The sequence below is a fragment of the Corvus moneduloides genome, chromosome 1 (assembly GCF_009650955.1).
Source record: "Corvus moneduloides isolate bCorMon1 chromosome 1, bCorMon1.pri, whole genome shotgun sequence".
Classification (NCBI taxonomy): domain Eukaryota; kingdom Metazoa; phylum Chordata; class Aves; order Passeriformes; family Corvidae; genus Corvus; species Corvus moneduloides.
This window is the reverse complement of record NC_045476.1, coordinates 30611038-30631553: the sequence shown is the minus strand read 5'-3', so window position 1 is coordinate 30631553 and position 20516 is coordinate 30611038. Positions and strand designations below refer to the sequence as shown.

The window sequence follows — 20516 nt, the reverse complement described above, 5'->3', positions numbered from 1 at the left end:
TAAAATAATAAATTATAATGTTATCTTAACATAGATCATCATTAAAAAAATAAAAATAAAAACCCTGACACCTTGATCTTCCCTGTGTGGAAAGTAGAATTGCAGCCTACCTTCTGCTGACAAACCTGCCTGTTCAAGAAGATCAGGCTTGTTAATGACTGCAGGAAGGAGTCTTTCAAAGTACTGAGGGAAAGTGGGGGTTAAATTTTCATTTATAAATTGGTACCTATAAACCACTTACTTCTGCCAATGCTGTGAAGCCAAGGAATGGCCCTGGCAAAAGATAAAAGGCTTGACTTCTCTACTGCTAATTTAAGAGCCAGCAACTGAGGTTGTGTCTTCTCCCATACTCAGCAGTAGCTGTCCCAACCACTGATTTAGTCTTCATCTGTCATGTTCTCAAGCTGCTCAGAGGCTGTCTGAGAAGACTGAGGAGGTCCTGTCTGTTCACAGTTTCTCACAGCTTGGTCTCTCTTCCCACTATCAGTGCTGATATCAACACTGTCTGAGATCAGCACCCCATCCTTAGTGAATGAGACACCTTTGCATTTAGAGTGGCTTTGATAAACAAGTTCCCTTCAGTAGTTTTCAGATCTGACTGTAAGCTTTTCTGAGTGGGACTGAACAACCCTGTACCTTTCCTGGGCTCACTGGGTGTCTCTGACTGGTGTTGCCAAATTCACATGGTCATTACAGGCTCCAGATGGCCTGTGTCACTTCTCCTCCTGCCAATTTTACATTTCAGCCTTTCCTAGAGAAGAGTGGCTATATGGCAGCTCTTCAAAGAGTTTCGTGCTTAGCACTGAGTGCAGAACCCAACTACCTTTTCCCTCACCTCTTTGCGGGGGAAGCAGCATCACTTCTGCAGCAGAGATCTCTGATTACATGTGCTGTTGCAGCTACATGATCCTTCATCTTGGAAAGCCTATTATTACTACTTGAAAAAATATTTCAGGTCTCAGAAAGGCTGCTACTTTTGACCAGTTTTCTTTCAGAAGTTTTTGAGGTGAGAAGTATAATAGAAAAACATGTTATTATCTTCCCTCTTTTCTCTTCTGCTTCATCCAAATTCCCTACTGCCTGATGACTTTATTTGGTTTTATATGCATTCTGGCTGTGTGGGGAAGCATTTCAGTGGTAGTGTATGTCTTCCTATTGGAGGCTTGTTACTTTGTTGCATGCAATTCAGTATACTTCATGCCTTCACTAATCTGGGAAGTTTTGTCTACTGTACCTTTATTTTTACCACCAAGGTAAAGGCAACTTTAACATTTTTATGTTGGCTTTGTTGTTTGGGTTTTTTTTCTCATGTAGCAGAGTAATGTACTTTATATACAGAGGCACACATACAAAGATTCTGTATTCTGAATGCTTTTCTCTTATCAGTTGTTATTGTGTATAGCAGAAACATAAAATCTGTCAAGTAAGACAAAGCTAGGAGGCTTTTAAGGGGACCTTGAAGTGGTAGGAGAGGGAACTTCTAAATCTAATGTGTATGATTCTTATTTTAATTCACAATGCTGTATTGGGTATCTTTTATTCTTTCAACCTCTTTGAATAGTGACTTTATGCGGTAGATACACTTCACTTTTCCTTACTCAGCTTTTTATCGGAGGTTTAGGAATTGCTTTATCTCTCAGTTAAGAAATCTGAACTCCTCCTCTTCTCTAACATGTTCTAAGCCATAATACCCCACTGAAAGGAAGTTGTTGTTGGATCACTTTAAATTAACTGCAGTACAACTGCACTGTTTCTGGGATGCTTGAACACTTTTGGATGCTCACATTTATACAGGTTTGAATGTATGTAGCAGAGACATAGTAAGTGCAGCACCAGAGAGGACAGTCATTTTCCTGAAAGTTACTGATCACCCGGGGCTCACTACAGCAGAACTTGTCCATCCAGCAGAGCATTGTAAAACACGCTTATCCAAACTCACAAATGTACTCAATGGGCTTTGAATATATACTCCTGGACCTATCAAACTGCTGGTTCATAGTAACTAGTTCAGCTGGGACCTACAGTCTTTGGGCTCTGTAAGGGTCTTTTACTTAATCCTGCATCTCCATGCAGAGACTCTGAGTCTGCAGTTAATTTCACCAAAGAAATCATTAGTTCTCAAAATTAAAAATTTACTGACTTTTTTTTCGTTCTTCTCTCTCTCTGTTTTGTTGCTTCTTCACTAGGGATGTGAGTTAATTGAGACCATGGATCAGGACCTCACAGATTTCACAAAGTGCCTTCAAATACTCCAGAAGAAGATAGAGAAGAAGGGCCTCCAGGTAAAGACAACACATTTTTTTTTCTCTGTTTCTTAGAAGTTACTCTTTTTCTCACTATATTTAGATTTATCTTTTAAGTTTGCACTGAAATGAAACTATTTTCAGTAGCCTTGACATTCTGCAGTTTTGCCATAATTTAGTGCACACCTTGTAAGCATTGATGCTTCTGCTAAAAGGAATTACAAAGTGTGTCGATGAACAAGTGTTGGCTTTCTTAGAAGGCAGCTTGTATTGATTTCTGTTAATGAACTGCCCAAAGTGCAGAAGAGCTGTTGTGGCTGGTGTTCAAAGCAAGAATCCCACTTCAGCACCCAAATATATTTTCAAGTCTTGGCACACTAAGCCTTGATGTTCATCCCCTTTCTCTCCCTTTCCAAAGGTGAAATGGAGAGGGGAAATCTTATCCTACCAACATTTCAAATGGTAAGCAATACCTCCTTCTGCAAAATGTTCCCCTGGAAGCAAAGGGAGATTTTGTAGAGCAACCAGTGCACTAAACTTAAAAGAAGCCTTATGGAGTTGTCCATCTCATTTCATTGGAAAGACAAGGGAGGCAACATTCCCTCTCCCCTTCCACAGTTTCGTTTCGGAGGCCCACTTGTTTTGTCTCTGAGATGCACAGTTAAAACTCCTTGGGAATTTCAAATGTAATGAGTCGGCAGCAGATGGCGCTCCTGGGATTGCTGCCCTCTCCTCCCGATGGAGCAGTCATTCCCTAAGAGCTGACCTCTCTCTTCTTCTCTACGTGTATGGGTGAAGAGAGGGACCAGCTGCTGCATCCCTTACCCACAGTGAGGACAAGAGGCGTGTAAGAAAATTAAAACAACAGCACAACATGGAAAAAGATGTGTAAACCTCCTCTTTTCCCATTTTCATTGTAGCAAGATAAGAAAGTTGCCTGCTTTCCTGAGATCACTGTACTCCAACAAAGCAGCAAGGGGTAGAAATGCCAGTACCCTTCTCTCCTTCTTCACTTCTCACTCCAGGCTGATAAAAAAATAAACCAGTTTCTGCTTAACCTGTTTTAAAATTTCTTGTTCTTCTAAAGAAAATAAATGTCCACGGGACACTTTGCAGTGCTGTTGCACAATGCCCATCTGCAATTGCGTCTCAATACAATGCTGGTGTTCATCAGGGTACAGGATGCTTTCACCATACACTTCTCTTATCTGTCTGGCTGTGAGCCAGGAAACTCTTTATACAACAGTTTATTTTCTTTCCCCCTATAATTTATCATCACAAGAGCTCAGAGGGGTGTCTTTCCATCTAGGACAGTAATGATAATGAGTGCCATTGGAGTAGATGAGCCACCTATGCCTAGGATTTGTTTTGAATATGGCAGGTAAGGTGCTTTCCTCTTAATAGAAATGCCCTTACAATTAAGAAGTACATAAATGTTTCCTGGATTCAGTTCATTATCCAATCCCAGCTATTGCTAGAGAGGGAGTTTTTTTAAGCTATTACAAGAGGCTTTATAATGAATAATCAATGTGTGGTTAAAATAAGAGCAATGGGAACATGACAGCTACAACAAGTGTGTTTCAACAATAAGTAGTCTATTTGTAAAAGTTTGACATCTGTGATCACTCTCACAGTAAAGCCGTGTTAAGTTGGTAAAGGATACCACATTGTAATTTTTGAGGATATTTTGTAAAGTACAAGCCTGAGTATAATTTCAGTACTTGTGTAGCATTCATATCAATACACTAAACCGATGATTTCAGTTCAGTTATAATTTTATGCTGTTACATGTAAGAGATGTGCTTTAAATACAATCTGAGTTTTTCAGAGCTGCAAGAAGTAGCACAGATAAATTTTCTAGAACTAAGCACCATGTTCATTAAATCCTAGCTGCTTCTTGTTTGCTGTGCCTGTTCCATAAGACATAATAAGATGCTATCAGCTGATTCATGCACAGTAGATAAAGCATCATGCATTTCTACTTTTGGTCTTCTGCATTCTCTGATGTAAGAAATTTGAAGAAGTCATTGACTTCACTTAGGGAGATAATATGGAAAACTTAAGCAATTGTAAGACAAAACTATCACAACTCTATAACTTACCAGTTCGGTTTCTAATTTTCCCTTTGTTCAGAAGCATTGGATATAATTCTTTAGTAAGAGGTTCGGTGGTTCTTCAGAATGCCCTGATAAAGCACAGAATAGCTTGATGTCTGGTCCCCAAAAGACACAGAAATTCCGAGCGCTTGCAAAATACACTGTCCTTGGCTTATGGATACAACCTCTTGGCTCTTCTGAAACTTTAGCCTCTTTAAATACCTAAACTTGCAATTGATTTAGGTTTCTTTATGGGTAACATTCTGCCATAAAAATGTCAAGGGGTAAGACAACAGACTCTTCCAGCCATAGACCTAAAATCTTTGAGGAGAATTCAAATTTTTTCAGAGAAGAAAGCTGCCATTGAATTCTGTGGTCACCTGAGAGGTACATACAGCTGAAAAGAAGAGGAGGTCCAGGGTCTGAAAACCAAAAGTGGATAAAGAAGGGGTTCTTCATCTGCATTTGTGTTTTTTGACCTGAAGGACAAACTTGCATGTCACAAAGTAGAGTTCTTTTTCTTCTGTAAAATATCATAAAAGCTTTCCTTTTAACTGAGAGTATTAACGAGGTGGAATATGTCTTCCTAGTGCCAGAGAAAATAGGTATGTCTCCAGCTTTGATTTTTCCCTAATCTATCTAAAGCACTTGTCAAAGAGGAATAAGACAAAGAGACACTACAAGTTTGTTTTCCCATGATTTATAGTTGAAGTTACGAAACAAGGAGAGTACCTCTTTAGTATCTTTAAAAAATTGATGCCACAGTCATGCTGTGTTTGCTGCTATTTCTGGGTAGCAATACGTTAAGATGGGAAGTTAATTGCGTTCAATGTATACCATGGATCCGCAATCCTGCAAGGTATTTGTCTGGATGAAATTCAAGTGTGAGTTGCTGAGGTATTTAAAACAGGTGTCCCTCCATTGGTCCGAGAATAAGTTATCATTTATCTGCTATACTGAATGGAGAAAATTTCTGCTCTGATTTATCAGTCACCTCTGTGGAAGTTCTATGTCAAGGAGGTTTTTGAGCTCACATGAACGTATGGGGGCAATATTTTGTTCCAAAGGGATTAAGTTTGTGTAATTTACATTGCATGTCTCTGCGCCTTTATCCTCCTTCTTTTCTTTCTTCCTGCTCTTCCAAATAGCTTTTGAACAAATAACTTTTGAACAGAGGAATAACATATTGAAAGATAATCATGTCAAACAGCTTTCTTGGAGGTCAGCTGAGTGAGAATGCACGTGAGGTAGACAGTGCCCCTACTTAGAAAGAAGGATGCAAAAAAAGTTAGCTTAGATTTTACTGGTAGTTAGTTTGAGAAGAACCTTAGAAATGTCTTTACCTCAAGGAAATATGCAGCTAGAGTTGATGGTCAGCTGAGACACAAATCTGGGAGAAAAAACACCTTGTTTGTTCTTGAACTCCTTGTTCAATATAAAGAGCAGTAATTCTGTCTTCTAGAATAATTAGCCAAATTCATGACTGCTTTTTCCTTATTTCTCAAATAAATACTCTTAGAATAGTTTCTGAGTCCTCAGGGTAATTAATTTCTGATTTACGTTGCATATTTCAGTTGCATAGCCTAGTCATGCAGAAAGCAGCATTGTGGTCATTTTGTGAGATCTAAGTCACCTAATTATATGCATTTGTATTTACATACTGCAGTGAATTTTAGAAGAAGCAGTACCCTTTGTATGTGCAAGCTAGAATCAGTCTTAATCTTTCCTCTCCACAGCCCTAATTAATTTGTGAATTGCATTCTATTGGATGGGTGCAGCAGCGAAGTACCACCAAGAGAATCTGACTCCTGAAGTTTCTTTCCAACCTAAAGGCTGTTAGATATTTCTCTTTCTCTTTCTGCATGTCTGTGAGTATGCAAGCACACACATGCAAGTATGTATATAAATGCACACCTTTTCTGGCAGTGTTCCTTCCTGGCCCTAATTGGTGCTTTTTAAATGTCTTAATAACTCTGCCTTTATTGCTGCTGTGTGTGTCTTTGACATTGTTTATGGTCTATTAGTTGTGCACATTTTGCTTTACTGCTTTAATCACTATTTTATTCATTCTGTAGTTATGTGAGTACTTTCCTTTCTTCATTACAAGACCTTCAAATAAACTTACTTCTGTCTGGTACTACTTTCTGTTCTTAATTTTCTCTCATCTTAACATAAGCTATTTCAAGAAACCAGTGGAACTGACAAAATGATAGTCGAGCTTACAATATCTTTTATTCAGGGATCAACAGATCCTGCATTAGAAGTGCATGCTGTTATCTTTGATTTGCAGATTGGAAAGCAGAAGTACAGAAGCAATTTGTCCACAGTCTCCCAGCATACTAGTGGTATAGCTGGGAATGATCCTCCAGTTCCCAATATTCATCAAATGCTCTTTCAGTAACAGCATCTCTGGTCTCACTCACAGACAGTTTGTAGCAGCTCATGCCAGTGAGAACTGAAAGTGTGTTTATCAATTTTCCAGCTCCAAGAAGAATACTCATAATATAAAGGTAGATTTAAGCCATTATCTTTATCTCAGAGTTACAAACTCTGCTTTCCTTAACTGTTTCATCTAAAATACCATTTAGTCTTAAAACTAAGCTCTGGGACTTTTCATTTAGCTTTATTATCTTTTCTGCTTTAAAAAAAGTTAAAGCAGCTCATTTGGTTATATGGGCTGAAGATATAAAAAATGAGTTTTATTGAAACTTACATGCCTTTTAGTGGTTTAATGTTAGTGTGTTTAAATTGATAAAAGCACCAGTGTCAATATGAAAAAGAGAAAATATCCAAACCAACTCTTCTTAAAAACCCTTGGCAATAAAGGGATACTCTACTAACATTTCCATTTTAAAATTACACTTTAGAGGTTCAATCAGTCAGCAGTCTAGCATATTAATTGTTTTAAGGGAATGCAAGCATTCTTCCCTTTGTACTTTTAAAAAAGTGTCAAATCAGTCTGCTTTCTTTTCTGTTGAGCAAGACTAAACAACTTAGTGAAGTGTTTATAAAGTGCCAAAGACAGTGAAATGGTGTTCATATATCACCTTCAGCTGTGCAGTGTTCAAACATCTTACTAAGCCCTCTCTGGTTTGTCTTTATATGAGGGAAAAGGTCCTGAAGGAAAACCAAAAGTACCATAAAACAAAAATCAGAAGATACTTTAAAAGAGAGTAACTTTTTGCATAAAGACCAGTCCCACAAAGAAAGGGTATAATTATTGCAAATACTGGGCTCTATTTGGCTTAGTTTTGATTTTGTCTGTCAGTTGAGGTTATTCCTGATGATGTGACTTCTTTAAGCAGTAAATACATTGGTTTTGCTTCCTGTTACTAAATCATAAATTTTTTGCTCGTGTTGGTAATTTCAGGATGGAACACTACTTTTTTCATTTCTGAAGACTTTTGGGTATCCAGAACAGTAGTGGGAATGGCTCTTAAAGCAAAGCCTAGGAATGAAGATAATCTATTACCAGGATTTGAGAACAGGGAAGTTACTAAATACCCAAATAGCGGGGAGAGGCAGACTGGAAAATCCCAAATCTGACATGGGGCTGAAATGTGAAGCTTTTATAAGAATCACAGAATGATTTGGGTTAGAAGGGACCTTAAGGATGGTTTAGTTCCAGCGTCACAGCCACAGGCAGGGACACCCTCCACTAGACCAGACTGCTTAGGGCCCCTTCCAGCCTGGCCTGGAACACTTCCAAGGATGGGGCATCCATAATTTCTCCCTGGAACCACTTCCAGTGCCTCACCACTGGACCTGAATGACTTTAAGGACATTGAAGCTTGTGGATTTATCTCTAAATCCTATATAGAAGGCAGGGCTGAGAATAAACCTGTTCAGTTTTGGTGGCACTACTCAGTTTTTCTTCTTAACGTTTCACAGAAGGAGGATAAAAAATGCAAATGAGATATATTTTAGGGGAAGTTAAATATGTGTAATGAAAAGGTTCTTATACTGTCAAGTGCTGCATCAAAAGATTTTCATGAGTTATTAATAGTAATCTTCTTCATAAACCTTTCCTGTCCAAAAGAAACAAATGGATCTTAAATGTTTCCTGTTAATTCCCACTTCTAAAATGTAGAATTTCATACTACTTTTCAACAGGAGTAAATCCCTCCTATAGGGTGTTCAGACATATCCTTGAGGACTCTGAGGTCCAAGTCTACCTTCAAGGAATGCAGTATCTAATCCATATTTCCTACTGCTGAATTATTTTAATGCTTCCCATTGTAAAGGTATGACAAAATGCATTTCTTGTAGTACTGGATATCAGAACTTGCCAGTTCCCAAAGAGAAACCCTAATTTCATGTAAGGTGTCTACCTGTTCCAGTACAGGTGTAAGCATCAAGAGACACTGTATCTCTGCCTTCGAATAATTTTATGCAATGTGGGTGTCTGCAACAACACAGTGCATCGAATATCAAGAAATTTTCTTATGTAATCCTTGTATGCTCTTTTATTGGATTGTATTGGATCTATGAAGACAATTTTTTAAAGATACAAACAGGGCAGGGATTCTGGAGAAAACATCGATTTCAGTTTGTTTGTTTAAAAAAGTTAAATCCCATACTGAGCTTTGGGGAGAGGAAGAACAAGGGGGAAAATGCGGTTTGTAGGCAGTTCAAGGGATTTGAGAGATCAAGGATATGCTCATTAACAGGACTGCAGAAGCTAATAAGGAAGCCAGCAACTGTTCTGTCCACTTAGTCAAAGGCTAAATATATTTGGAACAGAAAGCGTGAGGTTACTACAGGTGATGTACTGTTCCCTTTGTAACCACTGATTTTGCTCTGTTTGTAACTGTGTCATAGGAGATGTGATTCTCCTCCCCCTCTCAGCCCCTTCTGCTTTGCAGAGCACAGCTTCCCTGAGAGCAGCTATTGCTGATGTAACTGCCTCCACGCTGGGAAAGTGGTCAGGCTACAAGGACATATCATTATCCTCAAGACTGTCATACTTGCATTGACAGAGTCTTGGAGGTGGATATTGTAGTGGGAAATTTTGAGCAGTAATATCTTTTGACATCAGGAATTTTTTTGCAGTTCAAGGACTGAGAGCTCAGTTTGTTGCCTGAGATTTTCATAAATAACTTGGGTTTGGGGTTTTTTGGGTTTTTTTTCCTTGACACATGATTACCGTGGTGTTTTGAAATTTCCCGTAAGTTACAACTGGTTTTATTACATTCTGTTTAGTTAATGGAATGTAAGTTTATTGTTAAGCATATTAAGAAATTTGTGCTAGTATGATAAATTTTAACTGCAGATTATAATAGAGCATTTGTTACATCTCAAATATGGTTTCTTTCCACTAAATTGAGATGCCTGTCAAGAATGACACGTTTTTAGCTGTTGTAGAGATAGTTTTATAAAAACTTCAAGCAGTTTTCTACATTCCTGAGTGTAAGAAACACTGGCTTTAGAGAGCACACTTTCATAATTTCATGAACTGCAGTGATCTGGTCCTTAAAGCAGAGGGTGAATCAATCAACAAATTAACTTCTCCTGTGGCTTCTTTTTTTATCCCATTCAAAGAAACGTATTTAACCTAAGTAGTGCATATAAGAATGCTTCTTTACTGGTTTTGGATTGTTTAGGGTTTTTTGCCCTGACATATTCACTCTTTTTGTAATATTGTATGGCCTTTGAATAGTCAAAAGAAACAGTGAAATCGTGATACTGGTCAAAGCTTTTGAAGCTGTCGTGGCTCTTCCTCTTTTTTTCTTTTCTTTACCTAGAAAGGAGTACTGGGGGCAGGGGGGAGAGGAAGGTATTAAGACCATTGGAAAGTAAAAGTGTGCAGCTGGTACTACACAGAAATGGTTTAGCCTGTAGTCCTGAGGCCTCATTGCTTTCTGCAATCCTTTGTCTTTTCCTGACATTTAACTCTGCACCTCTTTGCTGACACCAGTGCTTTTCAAGAAAGGGCAGAGTGGCTTAGAGTAATTTAACTCTTAACAAATATTGTGAAAATGAGGCAGCCTGGTAACATTTGAAAGGCCCCCCCAGTATTCCCACTGTAAAAAATGGCAGTAGCACAAGCTCAACAAAAGTAGGGACTGAGGGGTCTTCATAGGAGAGCTGCCCTGGCAACCAGGCTTTGCTGGTTCTGATGCTCATGCTATTCCTTATTAAATCACCTACCTTTTACTTTGCCACTGATGGGGGATGGTCTCTTCAACTTGCCTAAAGAACCCATTGAGTTTCCCTTTTAAACAACTGAACAGCTAAGCACCGAACAATTAAAGCTCAATATTTTCTGCAAATTAAATGTGAACATAAAATGTTTACAGCTGCACAAGCGCCTCCAGTTTAAGAAATCATGCTTCATTTCTTTTTAAGTGTGTGGCTAAATTTATATGGTGTAGAGGACAGTGTAGAAAAATAAAATACATTCTGTAATTACTCAGGCTATGTTTAACTTACCTGCTATAAATACTGAACCTGTGCTGAAAAGGAAAATTGACATCCAGATCGTAATGTACTTCCTTCAGTATAAAAATATGTCCAGCCTCTTAGAAACAAATGTATAAATTCAAGACTTCTTTCCGCAAGTCTGCACTCCCTTAGAAAAAAAAAGTCATTCTGTACTGCCCAGGTATTCAGTGAAATCACTCAAAAGAGGAACCATTCACAGAATAGGGCCTGAGAGACATAGGAAAAATTTTCCATCTTTAGTTTCAGGTCTTATATCTATCCCTGGAGTATAATAGGACAGGTTATTATCCCCTTGTTCATCATGAAGATTAATGTTCAGACCAGCTGAAAATACTACTGTTCTGTTGGGACCTATCGGGAGATCTTCAGACCTGTGTGAACCCAAGTTTAAACATTTTAAATAGCAGAGCTAACGCCTCGCCCTAGCTGGGCACATGTGCTTCAGGCTGTTCAGTCCTCTGGGATGCTGCTGCGGGAGAGTGAAGGCCCTCCAAAGCTCTGCCTTACATCTGACGTCTTTTATACAGACTTCACTGTTAAATGTTACAATGGGAAGGTGCCTGAGTTGTTACCCTTAACTCAGATGAAACAAACAAACAAAAACGTGTATATCTATATATATATAGATATATAGTGGAAATTGAAATTTTTTAAGTTTCTGTATTTTTGAATGGAATGTTTCCCCTTAAAAATCTATGATTCTTTCCTTAAAATTTGACATCCAAACTTAATATGATGGAATTTAAATAAAACTAGGCAAAAAGTTAGTTTTAAAGAAAACTTAACTGGTTTGGGAAGTCACAAGAAAAGGTCTCAACCCTCAATAGCGTTGAAGTCGGTGTTCCCTGTTCATGGGGGTGTTAGTGCCTGTGGGCTGCTGGCAGAGCATTTCATATGGACACCCTTGGCTACAGAAATTCTACCCTGTTGCCTCACAATATCACAGGTTTGTTTAGCTTCCTTTGTGGGCTTTCCAAGGGTCCTGGACCAGCATCTGGGCAGGAGCTGAAGCACAACCACATGAAGGTGTGGGAAAGGAAATACACATCTTCTCTTCATCTCAACCTTCTAGAGAAACAGGCACAGTAATGAGCTGTCGGGTTTGTGTGCCCAGGTGATGGTGGGGTACAGGTGTGTCCATGAGGAGAGGCACAGCCGAGTCCCTCAGCCCAGGCAGGGAGGGGTGAGGGGAAAAGGGGGACAAAACAGCCATGTCAACCCCAAGGAGAGAGCAGAAAGAGGGGCTCCAGCCTCCAGATTCTCCTGGAGAAGCCTGGTAAGAGCAAATGAATCTCTCCTGAGGGAGCTGCAGCCTGTGCAGAGGAGCCCATGCTGGAGCACGTATCTGCCCATGGAACATCATGGTGGAGCAGATATCCACAGTGCAGGCAGTGGAGAACCCTGTGCCAGAGCAGGTGGACGTGCCCTGAAGGAAGCTGCAGGCTTTGAAGACAAGCCCACGGAGGAGCAGGCTCCTGGCAGGAGCCACAGCATGTAGGGGACCAACAGTGGAGGAGTTTGTTCCTGAAGGTCTGGATTCTGTGGAGAGAACCCCACGCTGTAGCAGGAGAACATGATAAGGAAGAAGCAGCAGAGAGGAGATGGTATGAACTGACCACAGTCCCCTGTTTCCCTGTGCCAGTCAGGGGAAGGGTGAGATAGAGGAGTGAGGAATGAAGGAGTTAAGTTGGGCCTGGAAAAAAGATGGGTGATGGAAAGGTGGGTTTAGTTTTGTCTTTTTTTCCTTCTCTAACTTGATTTTAATTGGCAATAAATTAAATTAATTTTCCCCAAGTCAAGTCTGTTTTGACTGTGATGGTAATAGATAATTATCGATCTCCTTGTCCTGACCCATGAGCTTTCTCATCTTATTTTCTCCCCCTGTTCTGTTGAGGAGAGGGAGTGAGAGAGGCTGGGTGAATGCCTGGCAGCCAGCTGAGATTAACCCACCACAGAACTGTAAGGGAAATCAGAGGGACATTGCCAGGGCTCATGGAGACGTGCAAAGGTACACACACTCTCACTGATATAGGATATATATCCTGTTTGTGGGCTGGTAGGCAGAACTTACAGATCCATCAGGTCCTAAGTAGCCAGGGACCCTCCTGTACAAGACTCTTTCTGCCAAGCAGGCTGCAGCAGGAGCCACAGTCCAGGGAAAGGCTCCCTGGTTTGGATCATGATCTGTGTCCCATGGGGGAAGAACAGAGCCTTTTAGGGAGACTCTTTGCAACAAAGAGCCTCTTCCCTGCACAGTGTCTTTTCCACCTGCTGGTGCTGCAGGACTGGGTTAACCTCCAGCACAGGCTGCAGTCTGGCCCTTGATGAGGGTAGTGGGATCCACATGGGATGAGGCATCAGCGCGGGAGGTGGGGGCCATGCTGGCTGGCAAGCAGTATGTTGTACTTGTGTTGCCCTGCTGATCTTGTGACAACATGGAAATATGTTGGAGGGAGGGAGAGGAAGGCTACTACAGTAAAGACTGACAGTCGGAGTTAAGTGAAATGTGAAATGCAAAGCTCACAATGAACAGATTCTCTTGGAGATTTTTTTCCTTTCTTGAATTGTACATTGATGAGAGTTTGTAGTTAGTTTGTATTTCCTTATTTTAACTCCTGGAGGCAGTATTCAAAATGATTAAAACCACAGCCTGTGCCAAACACAGCTGTTGGCACTAGATGCAAGTGGCTGTTAGACCACTGAAGAGATTTGCTAGACCATTTTAGTATAATCTTTCAAGGGCCTTTCAGATTTCTCCTAATACAAATCCAGGACTTCCTTTCTTAGGGATATGGTGGTTTAGTTATTGATTTCACACTTCCATGGGCGTAATACCACAGTGCACACTGTGGATGACAGTAGTTCAGTTATGGGAAGAGAAAGGTTAGCCTGATGCTTGTGAATGTTTTTTCATACCGTTTTAAAAGATGAGAAGATTTTATGATTTTTCAGAAGACAACTGATTGATAGTCCTGGAATCCTTGTTCATTCACAAAATAAATGTGTCTGGATCAAAACCAGCACACATTTTCCTCCAAAGCATTGGTAAACAGATTGCTTTAAGAGTTCCAGTGTATTTCTACCTACTCAGAACAGCATGGTAACAGTTAGGAGTAGGGAAAAACCTTTCACCCAGAAAATCTGAGGCAATAAGGAGTTCTGGTGACTGATCTCACACACAGAAGGAATTGTAGAGCTTTGCTCCAGCTGACTAGCAGTAGCAGAGCAGGAGTTGTTGGTGTCCCCTCTCTACCTGAGGTACAGTGAGCACTGTTTGACCAAGATCATACATAAATACTCAGTACAAAAGCAGGAAGTCAAATTCAGATTGCTTGGTGTCGCTGTGGTCCGCAGGGACAGCGAGATGAACAACACAGAATTCAAGTCCAGGATAGAATGGGGATTATTTAATTAGTTACAGACTCATTTTTATAGCTTTGTTCACAAGAGTGGTATAACATTATTGGGTGCTTGACCATACACCTCCCAGAGTGATTGGTTGAATGCTATGACACCCATTTCAAAATACTTTCTTCAGTGTGGAAAACAAGACTGTGCATAACAAGTTTGCACCTGTGAGATAAAGTCTTGGTTTACAAAAGCCTCTACACTGTTTACAGCTAGCTTGCGTGAGGAAGGAGACTCACAAGCAGCTGTAAAAAATAGGAAAATTTCTCTGACAGCTTTTTCAGCATCTGCAGCTTGGGATCCAGCAGTTCACATGGATTTTGTAGATTAGGTTTCTTTAAGTAATAAAGAATTAAGTCAATGGTAATGAAGTTTATGTTCCCCAAAACTAATGCTAGATTATGTTATATACACTCTCAGACATTCCATTTACCTGCGAGAGAGGGCAAAGCCAAAACTTCATTTTTTGAAATGAAACAGTCATTCAACCGGAGGTGTAAACACAGGTCAGTAGTAAAACCAAGCTTAAGATGTTTCCAGCAACTCAAGTCTATTTCTGGATTCTTTCTCATTTCTATTTTACCATCATACATGTTTCTTGCTTTAAGCAGGCAAATGCAACCTGTTTGCATACTTATTGTCATTACCAGAGAGAATTAACCTCTTATTTGAAATAAAAAGCATTACAAATAGCAAAAGCACTTGGGTGAAACTGTAAGAAAATGAAGATAAGAAGCAAGAAGTGTTTTGTGAGGGAGCTGGAACAACCTAATATATAGATTAGTGGAGTCAGTGAGGTAAGGATGAAGCTGATTGAAGGTTATCATCTCAGGTACACAGACAGGATGGCAGCCTTTGACTGAGAGGTCTTGTTCCCAGGAAGAGTCAGATGGCTGAAGCAACAAGAAAATTCTGGCTAAAGTAAAGAGGATTCTACCTGAGCAAAGTTCAGATGCTGCTGTGTGGTTCAGCATATCATTCCTACAGAAATGAATGTCATACATTTTATGTAAAACACTGACCTAGGGAGCCAGTAATCAACTCAAGTGGACAATATCTTGCTGCATATTTAACATTGGATTATGGGATTTTAGTAGTTCATTAAATTTACATTGCAATTTTGAGTATGATATAAAAATATTACTTATCTGGCCAGCACGAGAGCTCTGATACAGCTATGGGAAAATGAATTAAAATCTACTCTGACCCATTTGCTATCAAGGGAAGTGCTTGGTGTGTTTTAAAGTCTTCGGTACTGAATCTGATGCAAAGACCAGAAAATAATTTAAACCACATCCTGAGCTGACAAATTGCTTTGTGAAGAAGAAAATGCTTTTCTAGTAAACTGGCCAAAATTGATGAAGTGACAAGCCAACAAAGCAATAGTAAATGTACCATTCATACTACTGCTTAATTGTTCGTTTTTCAACACAATATACTTCATACATACATATATATATTTCAGCACATGATAAACTTCCAACATACTATACATATTACTAGAATAATTTTGTTGTCTATATGATATTCCTTTAAAAATTAAATTAAAGGAATAGTCATATGATTTATAGAAAACTAAGAAAGGCTGCGGGAGATGAAAGATTTCAGTAAAGTGAGAAGGTGCTAAAACCCCACCGTGTTCCAATCAGGTATCTAACCTGTAATTGGCATACTAATATCTTGGATATTACCAATGGATGGTCTCCATGATCTCAGAGCGGGGGAGGTTTAATCATGACTCCAGAACTTTTACAACATCTCGATTACTCTTGCCTTCCCTTTTTCCTTTAGGAGAGATATTTTTTGCAGTTCGTTCAGTGCTGTTGGTTGTTGTCGGTAAATTTGCATTTCATCTACCCACGTCCCTGAGACTTAGGCATGTTTGTTTGCAAGTTATCTGGCTGAAAGTGAACTCATGGGGAAGAAAGTACTTTGAGTTGTCTGTCCTCTCCCTGGGGAGAGGATTTCTTATCAGAGATAATGAGCATGGTTTTGAAAAGAGTGGGCATTGTTGGCTGTCAGTTTGAGCCACGGACTTCACTCTTATATGTCATGATGATGCTGACATTGCAAAGCTAGATATTGCACTCTTTTCACCCACTTCAGGCAGTTCCCAGCTTCCTGTGTCCTTAAATGCATGTTCCTCAGTCATAAAGGGAAGATCTTCTTTGTATTTAACCCATTCATTCTAGAAAGAGGAATGGCAGCTGGGACAGCTTTCACAGTGTTTAGCAAGCCTGCAAACAGGCTTTACAGCAGGTTGTCCATTTCAATAGTCTCTGTGAGAGTGGAAGCAGGAACCTGAGAAACTTCATTCTGATGTGGTAGGAGCCTCAGCTCCCCATGGTTACTGCACCCTCTAAATTACAGCTTGTGGGAGAAGGAAAAAATACGTCCCTGAATTGCCAGCACAAAGTCTTACTTTATGCTTTCCTTCTCCTTCTAACTGCCCTGCTCTTTGGTAGTGACTTCTAAAACTTTCTCAAGACATACTAACATATGGGCGTATCATTTAAAGATGACTGGATCCTACCCTTAGATCTTCAGCTATTTCTAAGTTAAAGCTTGATAGCCTTTAAAGATACTCTGTATTTAAATCAGGTTATAGATAGTCCAAGAGAATGTGGCTGCAATGATCTAAGCTGTTCTCTGTAGTTGTTTATGATTTTATGTCCTTTTTTTTCAAGAAATGAATGACACAGTGTGAAAACAGATTGTGTAAGGGGACTGGTGATGGGACATTTAAGTGAAGCATGGATATTTCAATTGAAGTACAGCGTGTGGGTCAAATGTTGCCTGCTGAGCTCATTAGCAGTAACAGGATTAATTCTGTTGCCTGTGGTATGCAGGAAATCATAGTACTAAAATGAATGGCCTTTCCTCTCTGTAGTGTGGGAATATCCAAATGTCCAGTTCTTGAGTATTCACTTTGTCTTAGGTTCTGGAATGACAAAGAGCTGTGTACATGCTTTCCTGGCACATCTATTTTCTTAAGTGCTTGGCAGAGTGAGAGAAGCAGTGATTGCAGGGAAGGAACTAATTGTTTTGTTTGTGATTTTTGTGTTGTGTTTTCTGGGGGGTTTTCTTGACAGAGGTGATAGCTTTAGGATGAAAAGGCTCTTGAGGTTTTGTTTGCACTTAGCCTTTCTGTGGTTTTTTGGTTTTTTTAAATAAAAAAAGTATGACTACCTAGACCTTCAGATAAAGGCTATAAAAGTCCTACAATGTCTGGATGCCTGTCACTTCTGCCAGGATTATCCAGTGAAAGGTGGTACTGTAAACTGTCACAGAAGTGCAGAATTTCAGCTTTTCTGTCTATTCCTCTCATACTCCGGCTGGGTTTCTTTGCATACCTGTCACATACTTGTGTTTTTCATTTTCACAATCCATGAAAACCCTAAATAATAGATATATTCCCTTTTCAGATATCTTTATTATCCTTCTTCCAACACACCTCAACCCCATACCTCTGGTTTATGAATGCCTTTTCAACATGTCTACTCCATGCTATATTGGTTTTATTTTCTTCCCTTTTGGTAACCAATCCACAAGACTGCACTGTTACAATTTAATAAGGAGTAGGACTTTGAGTAGGATTCTATATTACTTGAAAATATAAGAAGTATTTTTTTTTTGCTGCATTTTTCTTCAATGGCAGTGCTCTGGCAGTCTCTGCCACAGCTGCAGTTACTGAGCACATCATTGCTTGGGCTGGGTCCTGTACTTCATGGGAAGTACACGTGAGGTAGTAGTAGAGCAGAGGTTCTCTGACATACTGGCAGTTTTACAAGGGAAAGAAGACACATTTGGAATGTTTCTGCATCATTTCAATTCCAAGTCAAAGGAACTCTGTAATCCCTTCATTCTTACCTTTTATATTGTACCAATCATCAAAGCCAAAATAAACAAGTTGATGTATGGTGAGACGTGCAGTAGTTGCTCAGTTTCTTGAAGACTAATCTAGGCTAATATTTAAGCTTCAGTCCCATTGCTTAGAGGAAAAACAGCATACATGTGGATCCTGATCCTTTGTCAAGCCACCTTAAGTTCACTGTGGTTCCAGGTTAGTGTAGCAGATTCTCCCTATGGCCTCTATTAGGGAAGGAGGGGAGCATTTTAGTTGTGGTTGTCTGGTAGGGGACTAATGGGTGTTGGTGGGTCTTATTAGTAGTATTATTTTCAGAGAATTGATCCGCCCTTTTGACTCACAGTCATTACCAGTCAAACAAAAGCAGTTTGTTTCTAAAGTGGAATCAATAAAAGGGAAAATACCTTATGATAGTATAGCTTAGCTGGGAACACATGCTTTTTACCTTTTGCTATTTTGTCTTCTGTTTAAGGATAGGTTTTCCTGCCGTTCATATTCTCTTGGTTGTACATAAGGTCTGTGTGATCTGGAATCTGCACAGAAAATACATCCTGTCAGCAGTACAAGGATAGGGTTTTTCGTTTCAGTGTTTGCTGCTAGTATAATGTGTTATATTGATCCACTCTGGCCTCTGAAGAATTTTCCTGGTGCTGATGAGAAAGATGGTATATCTCTTCAAGGAAGGGAAAGACCTTAATTTTCATGCAAAACAATATTCAACAGAATCATAAAGCCCTAGACCTGGTAATAAAAATAGAAGCTGATGCTATTAATACATCATTCCAGATACACAGAGCACCATTATGTGGCTCCTGGGTTGAGTAAAACTTCATGTAATCACACAAACCATAGGCTTAAGCTCTATAAAGTTGGAAACTTAACCAGATGGCCATAGTCAAAGCAGCTCCTAAAGACTTCAGAGCTGCAATGTCTTAGGGCCCTAGATATGACTTAGTGTTAGCTTTTTAAAATACAATTACTGAACATAACTGATCTACATTATGGAAGTAATAATAATAATAATTTGCACTCAGTGACTTTTTATTTAAGGACCCAAAAGCTCTTAACCAAGCCTTTTGAATACTCCCTTTCTGCTTATAGGAAATAAAGTGCTCAGAGTCTTGAACAGCTGTGTGACAGAATTGAGCAAGAGCAACTCCATGGCATATTGCAAGCAGTCAGGTGGTGTTTTCTGTGTGTCAGGGACTGGGACTGGAGAGTGCTCCTGTGGCTCTCTGTCCCTGACAGCTGGTATATCTCTTCAAGGAAGGAAAAGACCTTAATTTTCATGCAAAACAATATTCAACAGAATCATAAAGGTGATGTTCTAGTCACTTGGGTTGGAACTTCCTATACAGTAGTACTTTTAATCTTGAGCAGGGCCAGCCTTTGAGCAGTATTGCTTGTACATTGAAATGCTGTGTGGCAGGAATGAGAATGACACATAATGGCCTAACCTGAAATTTCCTTTATTCGCTCTGTGAACTGTGAGTATAATAATGAAATGATGTAAAGAACTGGGGATCCTATGGCTCAGATATACGACACTTACCTGAGGAGCTTACGTATGGAGTGATATATCTTAGACTCTATATATTCGGGACAGACAGGTAAGTACCTTCAAAGAGTGGCCTGTGTTTTAGGGAGAATGGTTATGTCCTTTTAAAAAGTACCACATGTTGGCCATGAATTAATGGTGCTTTAATACTCAGCTTAAAAATCACATAATGGTATTTATCAGTAATGGGAGTAAAATAACTGTATTTGACATTTGCTTTTCTATAGTCAGTAGCTATTTTTTTCTTTTCTTTTGTTTTTCAAAATGTGATTTTATTGTGGATTTTCAGGGTCTATTCCTGGGAGTTTTCTTCGTAAGTCTTTTAGACTTTCCTTCGTTCTGTCTTTTAGATCGATGTGATTGTGACTTTGGGCGGACTTGGAGGACGGTTTGACCAAACAATGGCATCAGTAGAAACCCTTTTTCATGCAACAAATATCACTCCTTCTCCAGTGATAGTTATCCAGGAGTGCTCGCTGATTTACCTGCTTCAACCTGTAAGTGTTGTGAAAAGTTACTTCGTAATAAAGCTGACTTTCCACCCACTCTGACACGATAGGTCTTGCACCATTAAATGCTCATTTTCTCAGTTGTGTTCTGTAGGGTCAGAGCTGAAATATAAAATACATTGCAGGCAAGTGGACAGCAAATGATGGGGTCTGAATTCCTCTTTTGGAAAAGATTGTGTTTAATTTGTTCAGGATAGATTTGTTTAAAAGGGGAGAAACAAGAAAATCAGAAAGTATAAAAACTGAATTGGGTAAATAGAGGATATTGATTAGAAATGGGGAAAAAAAATTAACCTTTTATATTAGATTCCAGTAAGTCTAAATTTAGCACACAGCCCTTTTGCATGTTGAGTAGCAATAAGGATGTCTGCAATAAGAGGAGCAAAGAAA

The 20516-nt window shown here is 39.5% G+C and overlaps 1 protein-coding gene across 4 annotated transcripts in view; it reads left to right on the top strand.

Moving 5' to 3' along the window:
- The window catches only part of TPK1 (thiamin pyrophosphokinase 1), a 315027-nt gene that overhangs the window by 186602 nt on the left and 107909 nt on the right, over positions 1-20516 (top strand). For all 4 annotated transcript variants that reach the window (XM_032104083.1, XM_032104065.1, XM_032104093.1 and 1 more), the window contains 2 exons: positions 2187-2282; positions 19968-20114. In XM_032104083.1, the coding sequence (XP_031959974.1) occupies positions 2187-2282; positions 19968-20114 (243 nt within the window). The remainder of the gene's footprint in view (positions 1-2186; positions 2283-19967; positions 20115-20516) is intronic.